General features: G+C 31.5%; 1 protein-coding gene across 6 annotated transcripts in view; it reads left to right on the top strand.

The window, feature by feature from the left end:
- Positions 1–26,015, top strand: part of bbg (PDZ domain-containing protein big bang) — a 120,301-nt gene that overhangs the window by 29,329 nt on the left and 64,957 nt on the right. The window contains exon 1 of one of the 6 annotated variants that reach the window (XM_020954102.2): positions 17,519–17,933. The exons of the other annotated variants lie outside the window; for them this stretch is intronic. Within the exon in view, the coding sequence (XP_020809761.2) occupies positions 17,891–17,933 (43 nt within the window). The 5' untranslated portion in view covers positions 17,519–17,890. Of the gene's footprint in view, positions 1–17,518; positions 17,934–26,015 lie in introns of those variants that run through there. 6 annotated transcript variants of the gene reach the window in all.

Raw genomic sequence — 26,015 nt, 5'->3', positions numbered from 1 at the left:
TGTACTTAGTAGACCCTTCTAATTCACATTCTCATCTGGCTTTTGAGATAAAGTTGCTGGCTGCTTTAATTAGAGATTCCGAATTCCGTTTTCAAAGGAAGTTGGCGCTTGTGCAGACAGTATTAATATTTATGGTCTAGTCTGGAGCGATGATGGATCACACGAGCGACGAATGCCTGATGAGTTGCAGTCGCCGACAATCTTGGAGTCTTCATCTCTATATATTTACACATCTTCCTCTGCTGGTTGCCACGTTCCAAGCCAAGAGCACGCAATCTTTTTCAGTTGTCCGAGGTCATTCCTGGGAAGAAGAACATTATCTAATGATGATGAAGATGATAATAATGATGATGATAATGCCTTTTCCACATAAAATCGCAAAAGAATCTCTTCTCAGGCTAATATCCTCGCTTCCAAAACCAAAAAAAAAGCTAACCCATAATTTATGTGCCTCAAATTCAATTTTCATTCAGTAGAAATTGCTTTAAAACAAAAACTTGCCTGGGTGGTCGCTTTGGTTGCTCCCTTGAACCTCAAAGGAAGTTAAAATCTTGAACCAGAGCCAAATTTAGAGACGTCTGTCTGCGATTTGGGAGGACCTTAGAGGAAGTTTTTATTGTTTTTGGGTTTTGTTTTATGTTTCTGTTATGCCGCACTTCTTTGGGGCTCCATGGCGGATGAGTCATATATCCTGGAGAGGGCTAATATCGTTTGTCTGCTAATGCAACAGTGGTTGATATTTATTTTAAATTTTAACCGACGCTTAATAGGAGATTTTTTAATGCTAAGACTATTTATTAATTAAAATTTAGGAAAATGGAGATATAGAACTCCAAAAATTAATGCTAAGGGAAATCCCTAACTAAAATATTATTTTTAATAGTTTAACTGAGATATTTAGAGTATTATTTAGTTTTAATAACTAAATTTTATGTAGTTTTATATATGATTTTGTTATACCAAACTTCTTGGGACTCCATGGCGGATGAGTGATATATTTTGGGAGGGGTAATATCGTTTGTTTGCTAATGGTACAGTGACTGAAGTTTCTATTAAATTGTAACCAAGGTTTAATAGGAGATTTATTAATTCTTAATCTATATATAAATTAATATTCTTTGTATATATTTTAGGGAAATGGAAATATGTTTTTTAGAACCTAAAAAATAATGCTAAGAAAATATATGTACATAATTCATATCTACATTATTATTTGTTTGAATATTTTAACTTAGGAATTTAAATTATTATATTTTTTTGATGTAATTTGATTTGTGTAATTTTACGTATGTTTTTGTTTTGCCGAACTTCTTGGGACACCATGGCGGATGAGGTATATTTTCTGGGAGGGCTAATATCTCTATTACAAGGACCGCCCTGCTTAAATTTGAACTAAGGTTTACTATGAGGTATTAATAAATCATAATCTATAAATATATATTTAAATAAATATTTATTTATATTTAAGTAAAATTGGGGAAACTTTAATATAATTCCAATAATCAATGCTTAAGGAAATCCTTATTAGATGTTTGAATTATTATTTATTTTGAATAATTTGTACTTATATATTTCTATTCATAATTTTTAGGACTTTAACCTTATGTAATTTATTATTTTTAAAATTTTAAAAAAGTAAATTAAGTGGATTAGGATTTATTTTAATAACCTTTAAAACACCAGTTTTAAGCAGACTACCCACTGTAACATATTTGCCTTAATGCACATTTAAGTCTCTCTCTCTTAGCCTGGCCAAAATATGCTACCAAAAGGGCCCACACACTTAGTTTGAAATCCTCTTGCTTTCGTCAGTCTGTCATTCAGTCATTTATTCATTCTGTCCGTTAGTAACCCCCTCCGTCAGTCATTCAGTCAGTAGCGCCATTCCGCCAGTCACTCATAAATTTAAACGCCCGGCGCCAGATCTTTTCCTTTCTTTTCAATTTTTATTTTTATATTTTTGCTGTTGTTGTTTCGCCTTTTACTTTTTGCAATGCGTGAATTTCACACCTTTTTCCACAGTTGTTGGTTTCCCTTATTTTTGTTTGCTGTTAGTTGCGGGTGAAGTTAGATGGAAGGAAGAGGTTTGAGGGGAGAAGACCAACAAAATTTCAATAAAACGCAGACGTCAACGAAAAGAGTCAGATGACTAATGCACTGATGCAGTGTGTGTAAGTGCACTGTAAAAAATATATAGTACATTTGGGAATAATTTTAATATTAAACCGCCTAGAAAAGTGAAAACTGGAAATGCTATAATTTTTTTTCTTTAAATTTTCCGATTGTTCCTATGTCAGCTATATATATCTATATATATAGTCCACCGATTCGTCATGCTCCAACTTATATACTAGTAAAATTATATAGAAGAATTCTCCATAGTTTCATTCAAATAGCTTAAATTTGTTCCAAAACAAATCTCGCACATCTGTGCATATAATTCTCAACTGGTTCTGACATCCCCGGTACGAAGTGACTTCTACCAGCCAAGTCTCGGATATGTGTTGTATTACAAAAGTTGCAAGTCATTGTTTATTAGTTTTCAAAGTTAGTAAAAGATCATTTATACGTAATGGTCATAGATACTTACGGATCATAGTTAGTTATTGGTCATGGATACTTTCTGTTCAGAGGTAATGACTGCTCATCGTTATTTACTAATCATAGTTACTTAAAGTTCATTGATACTTACTGATTATAGTTAATTACTAATCATAGTTATCTACCGATCATAGTTACTTAATGTTCATTGATACTTACTGATCATAGTTAATTACTGCACAGGAATTTAGTTGAGGGTTCTCTTGATATCTGTTGAGAAGAATGAATGTAACATTTTCTATTCATTTCTTTTAAACTTAAACCCTTTTATATACATTTTTTTAAGGTAATTAGAAAATTGTTAATGTTTTTATTTATATAAAAACCCTTTCAACTAGAACCCCATTTTTTCTGCCAGTGTTTGGTGTGAAGTGCAGTTTTGCTACGAATCTGTTTCCCAGGCTACGCAATTTTGCATTTTTATGTCGTTCGCTTTACGGTCTTTGAGCTTGAGCTCTCAGTTAATGGTCATTTATATGTGAGCTCTGGTTTTTTGTATTTTTTTTTAGTTTATTTTGCTTTTTGCCTTTTTCCAAATCAGTCAAAAAACGTTGGTTCTGCTAATGTGAGTGCTGTTCCAGGAATTCTGAGCCAGGGACCAAAGCGACACTTGGTCCCGACACCCCCGACACGGTTTGCTTTTTAGGTTTTCATTTTACTTTTATTTTTTAGACCAGCATGTAGTGCTCAGGTTTCAGTTTCAGGTTTTTATATTATGGCTCGCAATACTTTATTTTTTTTTTGTGGATAAGATTTTTTGTTTTTATTTTTTTGTATATTTATTTTTTTAGTTCCTTATAGCTTTTTGTCTGCCTTTTGTTGGGCTTAGCACGAACTGCATTTAATGGCTCTTGGTCCTCCTCCTCCGATTTTCATTGTAAATGAAGTGTCAAAGACTTTAAATAGCTTTTGATGCTACTGGTGAATGGATCTGTTCTTTCTCAGTATGAATCTGCAGTCCAAGTCCAAGAGTCGCCCTTTTGTTGCTGGGATTTCGCATTTAGTGGGAAATGCAATTAGCTGGGGATATAGACGAGAGAGGTTTCTAAGTAATTGTACAGTGGAAAATGTGCTTGGAAGGGGGCAACTTTGTTGAGAACAAATGTTTGCTGAACAATTGCAAAAAAAAACCAATTAGCACTTAGTGTTTAAAGAAGTTACACAGTGTTTTGAGTCATTTTGATTAGTGTAAGGTAACTATAGTTTCTAAATAATACTAATTATATTGATTCTATTTATAAAACACATTTTTAATATGTCAAAATAATCATATTATTGTAGAAATATCGTATCAAACCTCTTTACCACCTTGAGCATCCATCAAAATCCATCACTCCATCTTCCCCATGTTTACCTTTGTTCTTATTGTTAATTTTTGTTTGTCAAATATTTTTAAAGTTGATTCTTTTGGTGAAGCTTCCTTGACAGGTTGCTCTCCGTTCTTCAGACTTTAGACCGACTGACAAATAAATAAAATAAAACAAAGGAGAAAAACACAACACTTGTTTTTTTTTGTACCTTTGCAGCTTGTTAATGCTGCTGAAGTTGATGTTCTCTTGTTGGACACTTGAAACCGGCAGCTGTCGCACTTCACTTCACTTTTGCAATATGAATACCCTTCTCTCTAGAGGGCATCATCTCCTTCTTAAAAAAAAAATATAAAAAACACAATAAGTAAGCCCATATGCATATTAAATGCTTTATAAAAAAAAGCTTCCGTATAGCCTTTTTGCAAATATTTACAGTTGGCTTTTATTTAATTACGCCAAAGACAATAACAAAAAAAAAGTGTGTGTGATAAAAAAGTAAACTGATAGCCGGAGTGGAAGCTTAAAGCTGATACAGAGAGGGAAATTATTATATTAAATGGAATATAATTAATATTTATGTAATATTTAAACAATTTATGAAGAGTAAACATTCATAAAACACACTTACTTAATAAAATATTTAAAAGATTTATGAAGAGTAAACATTCATGAAACAAGAAATGTTAAAATATTATATAGTTAAGAAGGGTTTCAAAATATATCTCAAGAACACTTACTCTTTTACTGATTGAAAATAATAATATAATAGGGAATATAATTAATATTTATAAAATATTTAGAGATTTATGAAGAATAAACATTCATGAAACAAGAAATTTTCAGATATTATATAGTTAAAAGGGTTTCAAAATATATCTTAAAAATAGTTTTTCATAAAATATACTTTCTCTTTTATTGATTTCTTTTATATATTTAATGTAGCTTTCACAAAGTATTTAATGTAGCTTTCTTCTGAATCGTTTATACTCACATTTAAAATATATATAAATTATATTTAAGATTTTTTTTTCAGTGTTTTGCTTGATTTTGTTCTTTTTTTCCCCCATCATCGTTGTTGTCATTTGTGATGTATTGTGTGTTGAGCTTCGCCTGACACTGCGGTAGGTTGTTTGGCTTTTCAGATATATGAACTTATATATTCGTATATATATATATGTTTTTTATTTGTTGTTATTTTTATTTTGGCCATCTGTCGTGCTCAAGTGGAATTTTTGTTAGCTGATGATGAGGATGAGAATGATGATGATGATGAGGAGAAGGTGGAAGCGTGTGAATGAATTCCTGTTGTTCTCAACTGCGGTTTTGTGGTTAGAACAGAAGCACTTTTTGGTTTATGGTTAAATGGTGAAAGCCAAAACCTTAAATGCTAAATAGATACTATAAAATAACTAAGGTGTTGTGGTTAAAATTTTCGGGTTTTGTCATGCAATTGGAATGCCAAGAATTTCGTTTTTGCACATTTATTGCCAAATTTTATCTCAAGGTAAATTTTTTTGTTATCAATAAACGATAGGTTATCGCAAAAGTTTAGTACTTCCAGCAGCAAAAGATAACTAAAGTTATTAATCAATAGTTTGTCAACTTTATTTGGCTACTTTTTGATGAAAGTAATTGATACTTTTCAATATTTGTTAGTAATTTATACAGACATCAGGTTTTAAAGAATAGAATAAAGAATAAAGAATATAGAAAGAATATTTTAAAGCATTCAATTTGTTTTTTCATGGCTTTGAATTGCTGTTTTTATTTGGTAAATTAATTATTATTTACTTATCCAAACATCTTAGGTATTTCTCACATTTTAATTAAATGCTTTCTTGTGCCTTAAACGAAATCTATATTTCCCTCTTAATGTCTGAAAGGAATCCCTAATGGCAGACATTAATCTTGAGCGAAACCCAACTTTATTTATTTGTTGTATATTAAAGAGTATTTTTTCATTCCCTTTCTATTTTTTATGGAACTACCATCCATATCCCTTCAATTGATCAAGCAAATAGTTAAAGCTCGCAGCTTCCAATCCGCATCGAGGGCCTAAACTCTGGCCCAACCCAATGTCGATATTTTTCCGCTTTTCCTTTTTTCCACTCGCTTCCCTTTGGTATTATATTTTTTTCTTTTCCTTCCAGCTGCTGATCAATCGTACAATTGAGTAAAATCCTACTTTATTTGCAGGAAGGCAGCAGCAGCAGCAGCAACATCGCCTGTTGCCAGTTGCACGTTGCACGTTGCCTGTTGCCTGTTGCATGCAGCAAAGCTGCCGAGAGTCCCCGTCCAGGGCTTTTGTTGTTTTAATGGCTTTCGCTAACATAAAAACCATTAAGATAACATTTTTATAGGATTTCAATGGCAGTCACGGCAGGAGCAGCAGCAGCAGCAGCAACAAAGAAGCTTTTGCCTGTTTTTTATGGCCAACTCTCGAAGAGCTAGGGATCGGGCTCAGGCTTGGGCTGCTGCTGCTGCAACTTGTGCCGCTGCCACAAGCCAAACACCAAATGTCATTGACTATCAATAGAAGATGCTGCTGCTCCAGAGTCCGCAGCCAGATTCAGGCTAAGAGCCGGGCCCAATCCCTTCCTGCAAATGGCAACAGGTTGGGGAGACCTAAGCCCATGGCCTTTGTTTCTGGCCCTACGCGCACTGCGCGCTTATTAAACACAATATTTGTTGCAAGTTGCAAGTTGCTGCTGCTGCTGCACCATTGCAACCATAAAGCGCGATTTATTTTTGTTGATTTTTTGCGTGCTCTGCGCTGCTTTGCGGGTTGTTTACACAGGGAAAAATATTACAAATTAATTTAAAAATAATGGAAAAGAAAAGAATCTGGAAAGAATATGAAATTAATTTAAAAATTCTATAAACAAATTAGGTAAAATTGCTAAGCCAAGGAAATATATTCAAAAATTGAACACAAAAATATGTTTGAAAACTTGAAAACAGTTTTAAAATGATATAATTTATTCAGATACTTTCTTGTATTAAAAACTAAGTGTTTATTAAACATTAAATTAATTCTTAGAAAATCAATAAACAAAGTTCATAATTTCTAATGATATATATTTATTTATTCAATATTTTCTCTCACTGTATTAGCTAGTATAAGAGTGGTTGTGGGGTCGGTTTTCTATCCAAAAAGGGATTTTTCTCATTTTTTACGTAGCTCATTTTTTCTTGTTTAGCTCTCACTTCCTACTTCCAGGTTTCTGTTTTTTTGTTTTTTATTTTTTCGGGAAGCCCAACCCTCTTACTCGAAATACTCGACTAAAGTCACACTTTTTCCAGTCGCATTTTGTAGCCTGGACCAAAGGAGCAGGAGTGCTCCACGAAATCCCCAATTCCCCAATCTCAATGCCACTCGATGATGCACTATGGATCTGGTCAATGCCACTGAGACAGTGGGTGATAAAAGGGTTTTTTTTGATGAGATTTATAGAATAATTTTGTGGGATTTATTTTGGGAGAATTTTCTATTTTCGAAATCTGTGAAAGTATAAGGTTTAAAATGCCTTAAAGTGAGGTGGGAAAAATAAGATTTCTGTCCTAAATTTATTTTTTAAAGAGAATTCAGATTAAAGTAAGCTAAATTTTTTTTAAATCTAATGTTTTTAAAAATATGAAATTATCAAGTAGTAAAAAAAAATGTAAATAAATTTGAATATCCCTAAAATATGCTAAAAAACTAAGATTTAGAGTCAATAATTATGTTGCAATGGTTAAAGTATATTTTAATGGTAAAAGTTAATTAGGTTCTAAAGAATTCCAATAAAATATAGTTATATTTATTGAAATTATATCATTTAAAAATTTAAAATTATATATATAAATTAAGGAAAGTAAATCTAATTAACTTCTTAACATATTAAATATGAAAATGTTGTGGGTTTTTGATCCCTCATTTGGTCTTAAACTTAAGATTTCTTATTTCGTAAAAATTCTTTAAATTTGTTGTAACTTTAATTCTTCTCTAGTCTCTAGAAATTTTTGTTAATTTTAAAAATTTAACCACAGTGCAAGCACACTTCCACACACTTTCAAACAAATCGCTTCGCATTCTTTTGTTTTTATTTATTTATTTTCTTTTGTTTTCCGTTTCGCCATCTATCTGTATCTCTAATGCCAGGCAATTGTTGCCACTTCTTGCTGCAAGGTTGGGCAACGCTTTTCATTTCTTTTATATATCTATTTATTTTTTGTTCCTTTTTTTTGGGAGTTAGTACTATGGGATATCCCTCCGGTTCGTTGTCCATTATGCACAGCATTATGTGATGCAGCTGCCCTTTTTGCATTGGGAAGCAGCAAAAGCAGCAAAAGCAACAAAAGCAACATCAGCAGCAGCAACAAACACATAAATTGCATTTGTCGGTTTGTTGTCGTTTTCATAAATAAGATAAAGATAAACGACCAAGTTGCATATTATTTGTAATTGCATTTCTTCTCCTCGCAAATGCTGCCTGCAACTCTCCACCAACAACAAGACTGTTGGCCATTGATATGGCACTGCGAAATGTTTTCCAGCATTCTGAATTTATTATTGACCAGCGCGAATCTCTAATGGGGCAGCAGCAACATGCAGCAGCATCAGAGGCTGCAGCAAACAGCATCAGCATCAGCAGCAGCAGCAGCAGGAACAGCAAATATCTTTAATAAGATCCGTGGATGGAAAAGCGAATGGTGGAAATAGTTGCTGGGATGGGATGGGAATTCAAGAGAGAGTTGGGGGTTATATAGAAGAAGCCTCCAGTGTATCAATTAGCAAAGCAAATTACTTTTATTTGTTGTCATACATATTAAAGGAAAAATTCATAACAAGTTTTCTTGATATAACAGTTTTCTTAGATTTTATTATGTTTATTTATATTATTTATAACAAGTATACCCTTGCACCCTCAGGGTCATGATTTCGAATGTACAATCAATCATAACTAAGTCAAAAATGTATTAATTTCAAATCGGAAAACTGTTCTGAGCTAATTTTTATAAGCTTAACAAATCTGCATAACCAGTTTAAAAATTTTAAAAATAATTTTTTTTACAATATTTTTTTTTTTTTTAATTTTAAAGACTTATAAAATGTTGAAAAAATTTTGAAAATTTTGTTTCATCCAGACATAGCTAGATCGATTCGGCTGATCATGCTGATCAAGAATATATATACTTTACAGGGTCGGAAATGGCTCCTTTGATGTGTTTTAAGCTTCAGACTGAGGTGAAATACCCTGTTTTTGCTATAAAAAAAATATATGGGAACAGACATTACGAAGTCCGAATAATAATACTCTTGTTTTGATTAGAAATTTGATATCTCTTCCTTATTTATTGTATTACTCTTTTATTCATTATTTTATTTAATTACAGTATTTTGTAATGCAGAATTATTTTCTAGTTAAATGCGAATTAAAAACATATATCATTTTAATGAATTCTTTATAATATGAAAAATTTTTCGACAAACCAAATTTAAAAAACTCATAACTAAGTCAAAAATGCATTAAATTCAATTCGGAAAGCTGTTCTGTGCTAGTTTTGAATAGGTTAATAAATCTGCATACTCAATTTAAAATTTTAAAAAATTAAAATTTTGATAATTTTTTTTCTTTTAATTTTCAATTTTAACCGCTTAAAAAATGTTGAAAAAATGTTCAAATTTTTTTTCTTGTCTGAGATGGCCAAATCGATTCAGCTTTTCATGCTGATCAAGAATATATATGGTTTATAGGGTCGGAAATAACACTTTCACATAGAAACAAGCTTGTAACTGAAATGAGAATACACCGTTTTTGGTATAAAAAGCAACAATTTTATATAATTTCAATTAAATTTTCTTTAATATATTCTGTTCTTCATTTCTTTATTTCTTTTAAATTTTGATAATTCTTAGCTTCAAAACCCTTTTAAAAATATATTCTTCATTTTGTTTTTCTTAATAAACAATTTTGTCCTTATAATTTATAGCTCCTAAACCTTGGCCATATTTCATCTCTTCGTTATTTTTTTTTAACACAACAAAAATATACAATTTAAAAGCAATTCCGTTTTATTGACTCTTTATCTAAGCCAATTTAGACTATAAATCTTGTATTCATTTGAGGGAATATAAATGTTCTTCTTTTTCGCTGCCAAACTGCATGGAAATATTTTGCATAGGGCTGAGTCAACCGAATCAACAATTTGTTGGCTTTCCACGATCCGTGGACATTGGGCGATAACAAAAGGCAGCAAATATAAAACCAGCTACACCTAGACTCTTGGTTATGAATATAGATATATATATGTTTATATATATTTATGTATATATGTATATATTGCTTTTATATAGCCATGAAAACAATATCAGACAACCCTACCAATATTGTGGGCACTCAAAGGTTACTCTTTGATTTGTTAAAGTCTATGGAATTTTAAATAGAATTTTTAAAAGCTTAGGAAATGGTTTCCCAAACTTTTAAGAACATGAAAGATAGAAAGGAACCAAAGAATTTATTAAAAATTATATTTTTAAAGTTAACAAAGATTTTTTAATTGAATTTATTGTATAGTTGGATATTTTTGGTTTACAGATTTGCTTTTGTATCTATTTAAAATAAAAAAATTGATCTTAATGCTTAAGTAAAATTTCAGTTTGTTTAATAAGAAGCTTGTATCATCATAAAAATATTTAAAAACTGTTTTCCAAGTGTCTTGGCATTCCCAGAATTTTTTTCTAGAGCAATGCAGCTTCGGTTTCCCCTGGGTTTTCCCTTCCATTTTTGCAAACTGTTTGCAAAATGCCTTTTTGTTGACTTGACTGAGTGGGGTTTGTGTCCGTTCAGTGTTTAGTGTTCCAGTGTTCGGTGTTGTGTATATTTTGTGTATTTACCGCGTTGTTGTGGACTTTTAGCGTTTTTGTTTTTATTTTTTTTTTAGCGTAGGCTAAAAACAACAACAGGAACAACAAGGGCGACAAGAATCGACGGCGCCGGTTGCCGCTTTATTATGAATTATGGCCACGTTGACAGTTTAGGACCAGACGAGGGCGTGGAAAACTTGACAGATGCGCACACAGAATCCAGAGAATGGGTATCCGATCCGGAATACTATATCTACATATGTATATATAAACAACCCAGAACAGAGAACAGAGCAGAGCAGAAAATCTTTTGCAAATAAAGACCTATTCCTGGTATCGGCCAAGAGTCTGTGGCGTGGCTTAAACTTCTTATTAATAATGTGATAAAAACTGTCAGACAACCAACTGTGGGCCCCCTCAAAAAAGATATTTCCATTCGCTGCCTTTTGTGTGTAAACTCTCGCAATCCATTCCACTAAATTAAGCAATTAATTTCCCATTTATATAAGCCGACAACTACAACTTCAACTATAAATTATTTGGTTTTTGTATATCCCTCCTGAGATTAGGCCAAAAATAAAGAGTTATGCCCGCTGCTGTCACAGCGAATTATGATGGCTAAGCAACAAAAGCAAAAAAGACAAAAAAAAAACAACAACAAAACATTTTTAAACATTTTTTTCATAACAAAATTGGTAACTTCAAAATCAGTCAATTATGTCTCAAGCTTTTTTTTTATGTGAACTAACCGATTGTGACTGGCAACGCATGGCAGATAAAGGAAATGGAAAGTGAATCAGAAATCTTAGAAATATTTAATAACTAATTCAAGTATTTAAGAAATTTTTGTTTAATATTGCAAATTAATATTTACAAAATAGTATAAGATGTGTTTAATTAGGTTAGACTCGACTTATCTCTTACAAAATTTAATTTACCTTAAATATTTATAATCAAATTTTATTTAGTAATTTCTTGTAATAAATATATTTAACAAGCTCTTGATCTGTTTCCCATATTTTTCTAAAATAGACTAAAACGTATGTTTTGTTTGAGATGAATTTAGAATAAGTTGAATTTCATGTACCACTTTTAAAATTTAATTAAAGTCTCACTAAGCAGCCTAAAAATATTTATAATGAAAATTAAAATAATAATATCATATTATAAATATACTTAAAATATTATTAAATATATTTAAATAGCACTTTGTTTTGAGATGAGTTTAAAATAAGTTTGACTTCACTTGTCCCTAATAAGATTTAATAAAAGTCTCAGCAATTAAACTTTCAATATTTATAATAAATGACAAAATAATAAACATATTCTATAAATTTATTTAAAAAGTTTTAGATATTTTTCTTATATATTTATACAATATAATAAATTGACAGTTTTCTTTGAGATGTGTTTACAATAAGTTAGATTTGAATTACCTCTTGTAGGCTTTAATTAAAGTCTCAGCAAGTAGTTTTTAAATATTTATATTAAATGCTAAACTAAAATTTTCATATAATAAATATATTTAACAAATTCCTAGTAAGTTTTAAACCAAATTAACACCTATTCTCCGCTTTCTCTTTCATTTCAGGTGAGTTAAGAAACTCCTCTTTTAACCATTATATGTGCTATGTTCTGCCTTATACCTTATTGTATGTATTTAACAACAAAACTCTGGGTAAGTCTGATGACCTCGAAAACTCATTAGTTCATTTTACTCTCCTTTCGCTTCCTAATTACATTCGGCTCAGTAAAAAAATATTAAATGCAATTTCATTCTCATCATTTCCGAGATGAAAACACTATGTATTTCCCCCCCGAAATAGCATCTGTCTTAGTAACCGAAAGAAAAAAAAACCCTAATTGAAATTACGTAACGTTCATTGACTTTAGAAAATTTCTCGGTTAACTTTTTTTTTGGGGGGTACAAAAACCTTTTGTGCACATATTTATTTGTGGTCACCGACTTGTCTTGCCTTCTTTTTTTCACTTTTTATTATTAGCTGGACCTCGGTATTAGGCTTCTCTTTGTCCCAAGACCTGTAATGTAATCGCATTAGCGAGGCTTTACTGCCGTCTTCTGGCCAATGCCAAATTAGCCATGAATGAGCCTGACAACAACAAAAAATAGATTTCATTTAGACACGATCATTGCCCATAATAATATGAAGAATATCTGGAAATTAAGAAGCGGCGAACGATCTCCGTAATGACAGTGGACAAGAACTTGACGTTTGAGCAAAATATAAGCTGATAAGAGTCAGGAAGCCAGAAGAATTGACAGATAGACTGGACTGGAAATAAAGATGGAGACTGGAAAGATGGAAAGACAGTAGCCTTGAGTGTATTGAAGAAAGTGGAAGAGAAGAAATCAAAGTAGATTCTTTAATGAGTCTGTATTTTTTACTTGGGTGAAATTTATTTGTCTATTATTATATATTCTTGCAATATAATTTTAAAAGTAAAAAAGTCTCTAGAAGAATACATTAAATATTTATAAAGAGTGTTTAAAATCATCATAAATTATAGGTTTTTAATAGTTAAAACTCTAATAGTTACTGCAAACATAATTAAAACCTATTGATAAATACTTCATTTGCAATTGAAATATTTACTTTTTAATGAGTATTAAAGGCTTGATTTTAGTACTTGCTTAATCATTAATAAACATTATTAAATACCAAATCAAACCTTTTCAAAAGTACTTAATAAATAATTCAAATACTTATTTTTTACTGACTAGTTATAGCTTTATCTTATTTATTTATTTAAATCATTTTCCAAACCTGAAACTCAATTAATTATTCCATAAAAAGACCAATCTTTTAATCATTTATCAACTGTAATTAAACCATTAAGCTCTTTAAGGCCTAGAATTCAGAAGAAAAAAAAAGCACAAAGGCAACCAAATGGAAATTCAATAATAATCACAATAAATATCTGAATAAATGTGAAAAAATAAAGTAAATAAAGTGAATCAATCGAATAAAGTAGAGTGAACGAAATCTCAATGAATGCTGAAGGTCAGAATGCTTTAGGCATTCCAAAAAACGAAAACGAAAATGAAATTGAAATTGAAATTGGAAGTAAAGTAAAGTGAGGAATCGAAATTGTATCGATTGTTTGGCGTCTGTCGCCAATGAATTCTTTAACCTCTCAACGCAATTAAATGCCAATTGAAATACTCGGCAGCTTTATAAATTGAAATTAATGATTGAAAAGAATCTTAAATAATTTATTTTAATTGTGTGACAAATTTGAGCAAACTCTTTGATTAATTTTCTCCTTTTTTATTGATTCGTGCTGGCTAATCCAGAGATTTCATAATTTGTGTATTTTTAAAGCAATGATGTTAATGTTTTTCTCTCGCTCTCTTCGTGTTCGCTTATACTTTTATTTATTCTTTTATTGCTTTTTGTATTTTCTTGGCGGTTCAATGCTCGCATTTAATGATTTTTGTATGCGAAAATAAGTAGATTTGGTACTCTATAGATGGGGATCGCACTCAAGTCTCGTCTGGCTTTCTTTTGTTTGGTTTTCGGTTTTGTTTCCCTTTTGTCTGACTTCTTTTACTTTTTTTTATATTATTTTTTTTCTCATTTTTTCAAAAAATATGCTACACAAAATTCGTGAAATGTTTTTTCTATGAGAAGTTGGAGAAGTGTAGAAAAGGCATATATCTGAATATAAAGTACTTATTTTTTTGCTGGCCATTCCACTTCAATTCAAGTGGCAATTTACTCTCTTGACTCTTGAAATATGACAGCATTTTGTTATGTAATCAAGAATGGTCTCTCAAATATGTGTGTGTGTGGGGATAATAAGTAGGATTACATTTTGATTATCTCTTTGGTGACAAATTGCCAAAGCACTTGAAGAAATGAGTTATTGAAGCAATTGAACATTAAATTAATGTAATTTAAAGGGATTTAAATTGTTTATAAACTAGGAAAATAAAGAATCATTCTTGGATTAAGGAATAAAACAATATTTTGAGTAAATAGATATAAAAAAAGTTAATAAAGGTGTATTTTAATATTATTACAACAGGAAATCAACTAAAAAATATCTTTAAAATAAGTATAAAATAACAAGACCTAATTTTACTTCCTAAAAATTCTTTCTTGATATTCTTTGAAGTCTAACAAGTACATTTAACAATTAAAAATTAAGCAAAACCACTTAATTTTCATACATTTGCCAATTTGCCAGCCTCATAGGCGTAAAATCCAACACAATGCTAATAAAGCTCCCTTGTTTAAGCCTCAAAAAAATATGTAAACAAAATCTATGGCCAGAGATCAGCCTCAGAAACGCCCCCTATACAAAAAAAAATAATAATAAATAAAATCATAATCAGGTTCAACAAACTTGTAGAAAAAAACAAATGAAACTCGTTACCCATTGGCACTGACTCTGCAGATATCTTTACACAAAAATATATCCCTAAGTCCGAAAACCGAATTGGGTCAAAGTTTGCAACCAAAAGCAATTTATTTTGAATCTACTGACAAAATATTTGAGTTTTTAATTTTTTTTGGTAGCTAAAAAGCGAAGAAAAAAGAAATTTACATTCGAGTTGAAGAAGATTTACAACCCAATGGTTGAGATAGAGATCTCAATTTACCTATGAATATATATGTTCTCACGCTTTATAGGTTCTTGTTTTAACCATTCGTTCTGCTAACTTTATTTTTTGGGTGTTCTTTTTGGATTTTTTTTATATTTTGGTTGAGTTGTCAAGAGGCAACACCAACTTTGTTGCCAGATTCAAAGGGCACTAAAAAATAAAAGAGGGGCAAAACGTTCTCCTCCATAGTCAGTATCAATTTTTATTGGTTAAATGCAACTATCAAATCTCGGTTTATGGCTTATAGCACATTTGCTACGAGGATCGCCACGGTTTCTTCACTTTTACGACCAAAAGAGAGAGACACAAGGGCCAAAAGAGGGCTAATTTTAACGACTTTTGATGGCTCGTTTACATGCAACGACAACGATCTGATTATTGATTTCGAAATGCCATCGAAAAGCACCTCTTATCTCGGTTTTTATGTGTCAACTTTTAGTTACATTTTTTTATTGGTTTGAAATTGTCATCTTAGGAAGTAAAGTGGGAGAAGCATTTACACGGTAGTTATTGCCTATTGAGTGCAGATCCTTAAGCATTTTGTTTATGAACTAGTTTATGGTTTGTACTTAATTGGGAGATGAAATGGTAAAGGGACTTCGATTACAGTTTGTCTATTTCAAGTTTACTTTGTAGATTAATAGTACATTTTGTTGTTTGAGGGATTAAAACATTATTTAAAATAGATACGGGTACGGGTGCTTAACAAATCATTAACATATTTGGCTTACTCATAAATTTTCGCATATTAACGTTAAATGTCAGTAGCTTAAAGATCAATCACGTGAAGATCAGACACATAAAACAAGGTCAACTTTTTGACAGACTTCACAAATTAATTTGTATTAAATGTCAAAGACTAAAGTTATATCCGACATTTAAAGTACAAGTAAAGGGGGATTATAATAAGTAGAAAAGCATTTTATCATATATGGTACAAATATATAAATGTTCTGAAAATATAAATATATATATATAAATAAAATATAAAATTCCTATATGATTTATCGACAAAAATAGCCCATTTAATATTAAATCGAAAAGATGGTTAATTTTCAAATAAACAAATTTGAAATATTTGAAATGTAATATAGAAAATTTAAATATATAAATTTTAGTGTCAAAAATATAATATACAAAGAAAAATCGCTTCTAATAAAGTACTAAAATATGGTTTTTGATATATCCAAATTTCTATTTAATAGAGTATATCGAAAATTTAAATATTTAAAAAATTTTATCAGAAATGACTTGGAAGTATACGAAAATATCAATATGCGTAAAATTGTTTGAAAGTATTAAAAAAGCAATTATACTATATACCGTATTAGAAACTTAATGAAACTACTGTTTTTAGTGCGATTTTTCAAATAAAAACATAATTAACATAAACATCATCTTTCATAACGATGTAGCATTAATAAATCGAAATTCTTTGCAATCCTTTCTATTAAAGTTTAAAACTCCTTTAAGAAATTTGCACACAAAATATATATATTTTTATATATTTTTTTTAAATCTTATTAATTTTAAAGATCATATTCCTAATTAAAATAAATATTAAATAAATTAAATAAAATAAAACCGAGTTCCCTAAGGTTTCAAGATCGCAACAACCTCGAACGCTTCAAGTTCACTGCCAAGTCGTTGCAAGTCCAACCTGTTCGACTCGAACCGTTCGAACCTGTTCGCTTCGAACTCATTCTCTTAGCCTTCTCTTAGGTATCTTTGTATCTCTTAACCCATGAGATACAGATACTATACGAGTGTATGGTTTAATGCCGGATTGCCGCACAACGCCAACTATGGACAATGGAAACGAGTTCTTCTTGGTGGCCCCTTGCAGATACCCCACTGTATTTCTCTCTGGCGGGATTCTGCATTCGTTTTTTGTTGCTTTGCTAGCCAGTTTTGTTTACCTTATGCCTCGTTGAAGATCTTGGCTATTTTTTTATTGCACTTTTTCAAGAGAGAGAGAGGGATCGAGAGAGTGCTGCAAGCAAGTTGCAGTTGCTTGTCGATTCTCAATTCTCGATTCTCGGGATTCGCAGACTCCTACACGAGGTTTTCGCCTCTTCGATCTTGAGATATAACATTTTTCGCCATTCTCCGCCTCGCTTCTCTCCCTCTTCTGCTTCTAGTTTTTTTTTTTTTTTTATTTTTTATTTTTTTGCAAGCTCAGCAGCAGGAAGTTCAATTTTCAGTTCAGTTCAATTTTGCACGTCATCTCAAGCGGTCCAAGCGGTCTCTCAAGCGGCATTCGTTACTCGATTTTTACTCCAAAAAAATAAAACCAGAAACAGAAAATCGAAACTCTGAAACTCTGATTGTGGCGCGGGTGTTGCTGAAAGTGTTTAAGAATTGTTTTATTAATAGCCGGAGATAAACAATACAAGTTCCTCCAACAATGAACTGTTCGATTTTGTGAAGTTTTTTTTAAACCAACGCCATTGGAAGTGAAGTTCTTTAGAGAATACTCAACAGCAGAATTCCAGCCACGAAATGTATCGTCTACAAAGAAGAGCTGCTTTGATAGCTAAGCAAGGTAGAAAATGTACTTGATTTAATTTTTTTATAATTTATTTTAATTTGTTTTTCTCTGAAAAACGAAAAAATAGGTCTTTTTGAGGCTATTTTTTAATTTAATTAATTTTTAAACCATTTTTCTTGGTAATATATCCAATAATATTATAGTTTGGAATCATTTTAATATTTTTTAATGAGTAAAAACTGCAATTCTTCATTTTAAATTGAGTTAAATTATATAGTATTAATTTAATCTGCTATTAAATGTTGTATGAAATTGAATTAATTCAGATTTTATATTATTAAATTAAGCTGGAGTTAAATGCTGTGTGTTATTTAATCAAAATTTAAAATAAATATAAACTAAAAACCACAAAACTTCGATCTCCTTTTCATATAAATATATATTTTCCATGTTATTATTATTATTATATTATTTTTCCTTTTCCATTTTTCAAACTTCTACTTTATTAAACAATTATAATTACATTATTTTCTGGGCCTAAATATTATAATTTCTGTAAGTCTCAAGCAAAACTTCTTAAAGAAAACCCATTCATTCTTGAACCTTTTAATCAGTAAACATTTTCCGACATTTTTGCTTTGGTTCTTGAGGTCAATATGAAATGACAATTTCTAAATACTTGCAAAATCAATAATTTGTCATAGACTTTGACTCATTGCGACCGCAGAAAATAAAACGAAAATGTATTTAATTGTTGACATTACTCATACGCAACGTTATACATGGCAGACATTGTCGTGTTTATTTAAGCCTTTGCGGTTAAATGTATATAAATCTTAGGCTTTTGTGGTTTTTGGTGAAACGTGTAGTGGTGGGTGTGTTTGATTGCGAAAGGTGTTCTTAAATGAGGTAATTAAGAGAAATGGTTATTCAAGCAATCAAAGTACAGTCTTAATTGCATTAAAACCAATTTAAATAGATTAAAATAAGCCAACATTGATTTGCATAAAATAATTGCTTAAAGACAAAATAAACCTTGAACAAAAATTAAGTTGCTCTCTAAAACTTTCATCACCGCAAGATAAAAAAAAAATAGCAACTGGGTCATCTTCCTAGAAAGAAAGACAAAACGCTCTGAAGGAAATGAGTAATGAAACCCAAAACACGAAATCGCAATCATTTTACTTTTGATTATAAACAACAACAACAAAAAAATCAAATGGAAAGATGCCAGAGAAAGAGGATGAAATTGTTCCTAGCCACTAATCGTTTGGCCTAGAAAGGCCTCAGACTTAGCCTTAGCCACAGAAGATCATCTTCTTTCTATTTCATTTCGGGTTGGACAATGGAAAGGGACAGGAATCTAACTTTTGCACAAAGTAAAAGAAAAGCTAAACTCGGGGATTTCCACCGACACGATCATCATCTAGCATATAATTTGAAATTTAGAGAGTCAAGATCGCATTTTGCATGCCAAATGCTGGGCACAATTTGTCCCAAAACCAAAACCAAAACCGAAACCAAAAACCAAAGAAAAAACCCAAATCAAAAGCAAGTTCAAAGTCGTGCCCAAAGTCCCCGCCCCGCCGTTTCCTTCGCCAGAACTTTTTTTCTGCACTTCACTCTACATCTTGGTCCAAAGAAGGTCATGGACAGATTTTCTTAGATTCCCTTGCCGGTCTTTGGGGTTTTTCTGGCCAATTGACTGCAAAGATTTATTATGGAAATATATAAAAAAAAAGGAGAAGAAGAAAAAATATGGTCATAGATTGGCATACATTTACCTGGTCTCTGATAGCTTTATAATATTTATCTACCTTTCTAAATCTGTCCTAATTAGGATACAATTCCGACCGGTCACTCGATAAATTTCTGCTTTGTTTGTTAAGGCGGAAATATATAGAGCAATTTTAAAATTAACTCTTCATTAAATAAGAATTCAGCGATAAGTAGTAGTTGGGAATATTTATCACACTCATATCCTAATTCAATTTTTTTTTATGCTTTCATTAAGACTTTTCGTACCCATTACTTGTACCATTCGATTCGATTGATTTTATTGACCAGTAGTCGCTGTCTGTCGCTTTTTCCCTAACAAATTCTCCCTCCGCCCGTTGGCTACCGACAATTCTAACTGTAAAATTACTAACTTAAATCCCCTTGCCCCGCTCGAAGAAGTCTGGCCGATTCTCATTTAATGCATTTCCTTAAGACGACAACGACAACGAAGACGACGAAGACGAAGACCAGGCAGGCACTACTGGACACTAGACTATGGACAGTGGACACTTGACTGGACACCGTGGATCGTGGTTTTGTGGACAGTGAACACTAGACTGGTGTGCACTGTGTCTTTGGGCCTGTGTCTGGCTAAATTATTTCCACGGCTCGATTCGATTCTTTAGCTCGTTGGGGCCACTTTTATGGCCAACTTGCACGCATCTGTCAGTCTAGCTGGACTTGGTGGATACCGCTCCCGCTCTTTATGACCTCTGCCAGCGGGCAAGTTATCTACCAACTAAATGCACTGAGAATTACTTAAGGAAAAGTACAAGAAAATGAGTTAAATATTAAACAAACATATATAATGTTTAGATTTTAATTTAAATGCTTCTTTCATTTCATAAAGATATGTATTTGTCTTATAGATTTTCCATATATTCTACTAAAAGTATCTTTATTCCTCAATTTAATAGTTTTCCAGTGTGACCAAGTGTCTATCAAAGGCAATCTTATCGTTTATGCTAGAGCAGGATAGCAAATGCTTTTACCGTAATTCCTTGATCGCTGGTCTTCTCTAACGAGTGCGACAAGCCGCAGCTCCAACGGTTGTTTTCCCTTTCTGGCAGCATCCCAAAATAGCAAATCTTCGGCTAGAGAGAGAGATAGAGACAGAGACAGAGATGGCAAGAGTTGGGTTGCGCGCATGCGTGACGATTCCTTGGCTCTTCCTGCTTTGGGTTTCTTCTTCATCTGCATTTTATGGCTCTCTTTACGACCCACCTCTTCTCGCGCTTCTTCTCTTCTTCCCCTTTTTCGGTGCACTCTGTTGCAGTTAATCAATTATAACGACTCTTGATTTCCTTCCTGATCTAGATCGAGATTTTTTTAGTTGCCTGCATTCTGCGTTCTCCGGTTTATGCGGGTTCACACACATGTTGCATGTGGCATGTGGAACTTTTTACAGTTCCACTCGCATTAAGTCATTTGGCTATCTTGGGGATCTCTCCATCTCCATTCGTCTCATTTATTTGGCTGATTTCTTGATGATTCCTGATGTTATTAAGTCATTCCAAGTGCTTGATTTGTTGATGGCTCTATCACTACCAATTCTTTAGGAGTTTGTTTTCATTTGTTTTTTATTTTTGCTTACTCTGAAATTGCACTTTAATTGAGTTTTATGCTGAGAGAGTAGCAGATAAAATGAGACTTATTAACGGTTATGATCATATAAAGTCTAGATTGATGGGTCTGTTACCATTTTGTTGATATATACTGTCCTTTACGATTTGTTGTAAAATTTTGTATACTTTTTTTATGTACAAGATTTAGTTGATGAGGAATCCTGTTTTATTTGTTTGTTTTTACAGGACATTTACAGGACAATAAGGCTTCTCTTATTACATTTTCCAGCTATGTCAATACGTTTTTTCAATTCCTTTCAAGTCTCCTTTTGGCTTTTTCCCTCTCTGCTGTTTTGATTATATAAAATTTGTCATGGTTACTACTGGTAAATGGCTTAATATTTCCTATATTTCCCCGACATTTGATACTCCCTGCAAATTGTTGACAAATGACCCAACAAGAGGTTCTTCGTTTTGCATCCTAGGAATTGAAAATGTTCGATGCATTTGGCAAATAAAGGAAAAAGTATATTTCCTTTTTTTTTTGTTTGCCTGGAATGTTTGTCAGCTTTTTGCGAAGAACTTTTGTGGCTGAGAGGGAGAAAGATTTCAGCATTCGTTCTGTGGGGTTTTTTTTTCGCAAGAAAATGATGAGTGTTTGTTGTCTAGCAAGTTGCTGTTGTTGCATTAACGGTTTCCGTTGCTGTTATGTAAACTTTTGTTGAACTGTTGCCAAATTAATTAACGCTGAAAGAGGCTGTGTTTGAGCCGTTAATTTGTAAACGGAAAATCCGAATAAAGATTAAATAGAAAGGGGAATAGAGTGGAATATAGAATGGAACTTGGCATGGAATAGAAAATAATAGGAATATAACTTAATTTGGTTTTATGTTAAATGGAAATGAATTTGTGCTGAATTTTAGTTACATTTTGAGTTAAATTAGATGTTGATTAAAGCCATTTTCGTATAAGTTTATTGACTTGGTTAAAATAATTATTTTTTAGGAATAAGCATTGAATTATAATTACTAGAATTTTGATGATTTTCTTTGATAATTTCTGCGACTGTAAAAATATTACAAATATATTTTGTCTTTTTTTAATTATAGTTAAAATATCTATTTAAAATCCTTTTGAAGCATTAAGAAAAACAGTTTAAAATTGTTTTCAAAATATAATTTAAGATGAAACATAACAAAGTATTTGAAAATATTTTGGTAAAATTTTTTAAATGTTTTAAATTGTTTTATTCTCAGAATAATTTTAAATCTTACTTATGTTTGATTTATAAATACAAATATTTATTTTAAAATATTTTCAAAGACTATAAAATCAACTTAAAACTTAGCCCCTTCAAGACACTTTTTTAAAAGAGCTTTTAAAGTATTTAAAAACAGTTTTAAAATTTTTTAAAAATGTATTTTAATATAGTTCGTCTTTGTTTTGACGTTTAGTTGGTTATAACAATACTTTCCAGAATAATTTCCAGTCAAAGACCAAAGATCAATCCCCATTTAATGAGATTCCTTTTGGGGGGCGCCAGGCCAGTCCATGATGATGATAATGATAATGATGATAATGATGCTGCCTGGCGATAAGGAGGCGAAGGAGGTCTTTCCAGTAGCTGGAAAGAATCTTGACTTGTAATTATTAACTTACGGCATATTAATTTATTGTTTACTATTTAATGTGTCCAGCCCCCAAAAGACGCTCCTAGAGAGAAGAGAAGCTCCAATCTTCTTGGACTTGACTACCGGGGCTTCAGGCCAAGTTCGCTTTTCCTTTTTGCTTTTTTTTCCTTTTTTTTTTGACATTTGATGTATTTATGTTGGTCTGAAGGAGTCCCGAGCCGGCTTCTACGCTCGCTGTGAGCGATTTGTGGGAAACTGTCCTGTCATGTGCTGAGTCCGTCTGGCATTCGCTTTTCTCTATTTTGATTGAGTGATTTATTCGGAAATTGTTGTTCTCGCAAAAAGGTATAATTAAATGGGCATAATGATGCCAAAGGGAAAGGCCAAGGCAACGCACAGCCTCCCATCAGAGGTCCATGGGCAAACTGGATGAACGGATGGATGGATGGATGGAAGGGTGGATTGTTGGATGGATGTATGGATACCTAGAGGAGTGAGTGGAGTGCTCCTGGAGCAGGTGTTCCTTTGGGGAAAATTACTTGGACTTTGGTAATGAAATCAGATTGCACTTGCCTCACATTACAAGGGAATAAAATCACTTTGGGGGCCAATTTTCAAGAAGGAGTAAGAAATTATATTAGCAACACGATTTAGGGTTAATATCGATAGAGATATTCGTGTACTTGTAAAAGTGAAGATACATCGAAAGATGAGGCTTAAAAATATAGTAAATGAGGTAATGAAATGTATATTAAGGTGTATTAAATTGAAGTATATTATGTTCCCTAATATGACAAGATAATTAAAAGAATTGAAGCTATAAATAGTAAATAATCCTTCAAGTAATTGCTTTTAATTTTCTCTTATTTAATTTAGAATAAATAAATTACTTAGAACTTTAGTAAACTCTCCAAAGTTGCTACCGATCTACCCACCTGTTTACCTGTTAAAAACACCTGTCTGCTGTCTCATATTTAGGTATTAGTAACAACCATTTGTGGTAAATAAATAAATAAATAAAAGAGGTATGATTTCTTTGTTTGAACAAAAACATAAGGAAGTTCTAGAGTGCTATAAATAAATGCATTTAACGTGGGGTTTTTCCTGCTTATCCCCCTTTTTCTTAGATGTGATTCCCCTCCTACATTCTCCTACTTTTATTTATTTATTATTTATTTTGTTTTTGTTTAGTTTTTCTTTTTTTTTTTATTTGTAGCCTGGCTTCCGGCGACGTAAAACTGCCGTTTGTTCTGCTTTTTTTCCACCCAAACGAGGAACGAGTAAAGGCAGCTGCCCATTGGCTTTTGCTCCGCTTGAATAATCCCAGTTTTTCCTTCTTGTTCTTGTTATTTTTCCTCTTTTTCTTCTTCTGATTCTTCTACTTTATCGTCTTCGCAGTTGAATTCTCCAGCAATTCTTCTGCGATTCTTTGCAGCTTTGGTCATCTACAAAGAGTTGTGCAATTTCAAGTTTTGTTTTGAAAGTAATTCGTCTGTTGGATAGCCATTGCCATGTGCCCATAATTATGGTTCATGGGCAAGGGGAAAATGGTTGGAGGGGGGGTGGGGAAGGGAGAGAGAGAGAGGGGAGCAAAGGTCCAAGTTCAACCCACCCACATTTTATTGTTATCGCTAACAATGGCCAAGACCAAAGAGAAAAAGAACCAAAAAATTCAAATAAAACCAAACGAACAGCAGCTGTCTGATCTTTCAAGCTTAAGGTCGAAAAAAATTAGTGAAGGAGACCCCAAAATATCGGAAATACATATGTATATATTTTAGAAAAGGATTGTAGATAAAAAAAAACAAGGAATTCATTTTAAAACTTGAGCAAATTAATTTAAATAATATAAACAAACACAAATGAAAGTATTCTGTTATTACAAATACAGGAAGGGATTTATTGAAGCTCAACTTAAATGATTCCAATTATAAAAAGAAATGAATCTTACTTACTAGCAGCTTGTCATTTCATTTTAGAATCAAATATTAAATCAATCATAATTAAGCTTACAATATTCCCATTCCTTGAATCAATATTTATCAATATTTGTATATGATAATTTTTTCCACAAATCAAATTTTTTAAAAACTCATAATTCAGTCAAAAAGGCATTAAATTCAATTCGGAAAGCTGTTCTGTGCTAGTTTTTACAAGGTTAACAAATCTGCATACTCAATTTAAAACTTTAAAAAATTAAAATTTTTATCAATTTGTTCTTTCAATTTTGTCGATTTTAATCGGTAAACAAAATTTTCAAAATTTTCAAAAAAAAATTTTCCCGTCGGAGATGGCCAGATAGATTCGTCTCTTTATGCTGATCAAGAATATATATGATTTATAGGGTCGGAAATGGCTCCTTCACAAGGTTACAAGCTTCTGACTAAAATTTAAATACTCTGCAGGGAGTATAAAAATCACAAAAAACAAAACAAGAAATATATATTGAGTTGTACTAAATTTAAATAAAACTAATACCATTTTTAAATTAATCTTAAAATGTGAAAATTGTATTAGATTCCTTATTAAATAGATGCCTGGATAAACATTGCTTTAATTATTTGTCTGTTTTCTTGGAATATAGTAGATTCTCAAATTATGTACAAACATATGTATTTTAAATATATATTTAAAATATTTTATATTTATATAATAAAAAATAGTATACATAAATTATAAATATCTATAATTTTATATTATAAAATCGAGCCAAACTACCCCTTGAGTATAATTTAAAAAAGTATGCACAATTTATTAATACATTTCAAAGATTTTCCTTAATTTATATATTTCTTGTAGAAGTAAAAACATTTTATATAAAGGAAATTTTTTGTTTTCCCTTAGTAATTTTTAGCCAAAACTGTTACTTTCTTATGTTAAAATTTTTTTATACAAAATATAATCTCAAGATATTGTTCCTATAACCTATGTTTACCTTAGAAAAAGGATTTAAATGGCTAAAATATTCCCTTTCCTAAGATAAACTTCTCCACTTTACAGAGATGCCCAGCTAGGGGTTAGTGCAACACGCTCACTCACTTCACGATAAAAGCAAATACAACAACAACAAGAAAAAAACTATAGACACAAGCGGAGGTTGCAGCAACAAAAAAAAAAAATTGCATAAAATGCCAGAGGCACGATGCGACTGCGCAGTTGCA

The sequence above is a fragment of the Drosophila serrata genome, unplaced genomic scaffold, assembly GCF_035046125.1.
Source record: "Drosophila serrata isolate PLE 108 unplaced genomic scaffold, ASM3504612v1 contig_217, whole genome shotgun sequence".
NCBI lineage: Eukaryota > Metazoa > Arthropoda > Insecta > Diptera > Drosophilidae > Drosophila > Drosophila serrata.
Note: the sequence above shows the minus strand (reverse complement) of the source record. Positions and strands in the feature narration are given on the sequence as shown.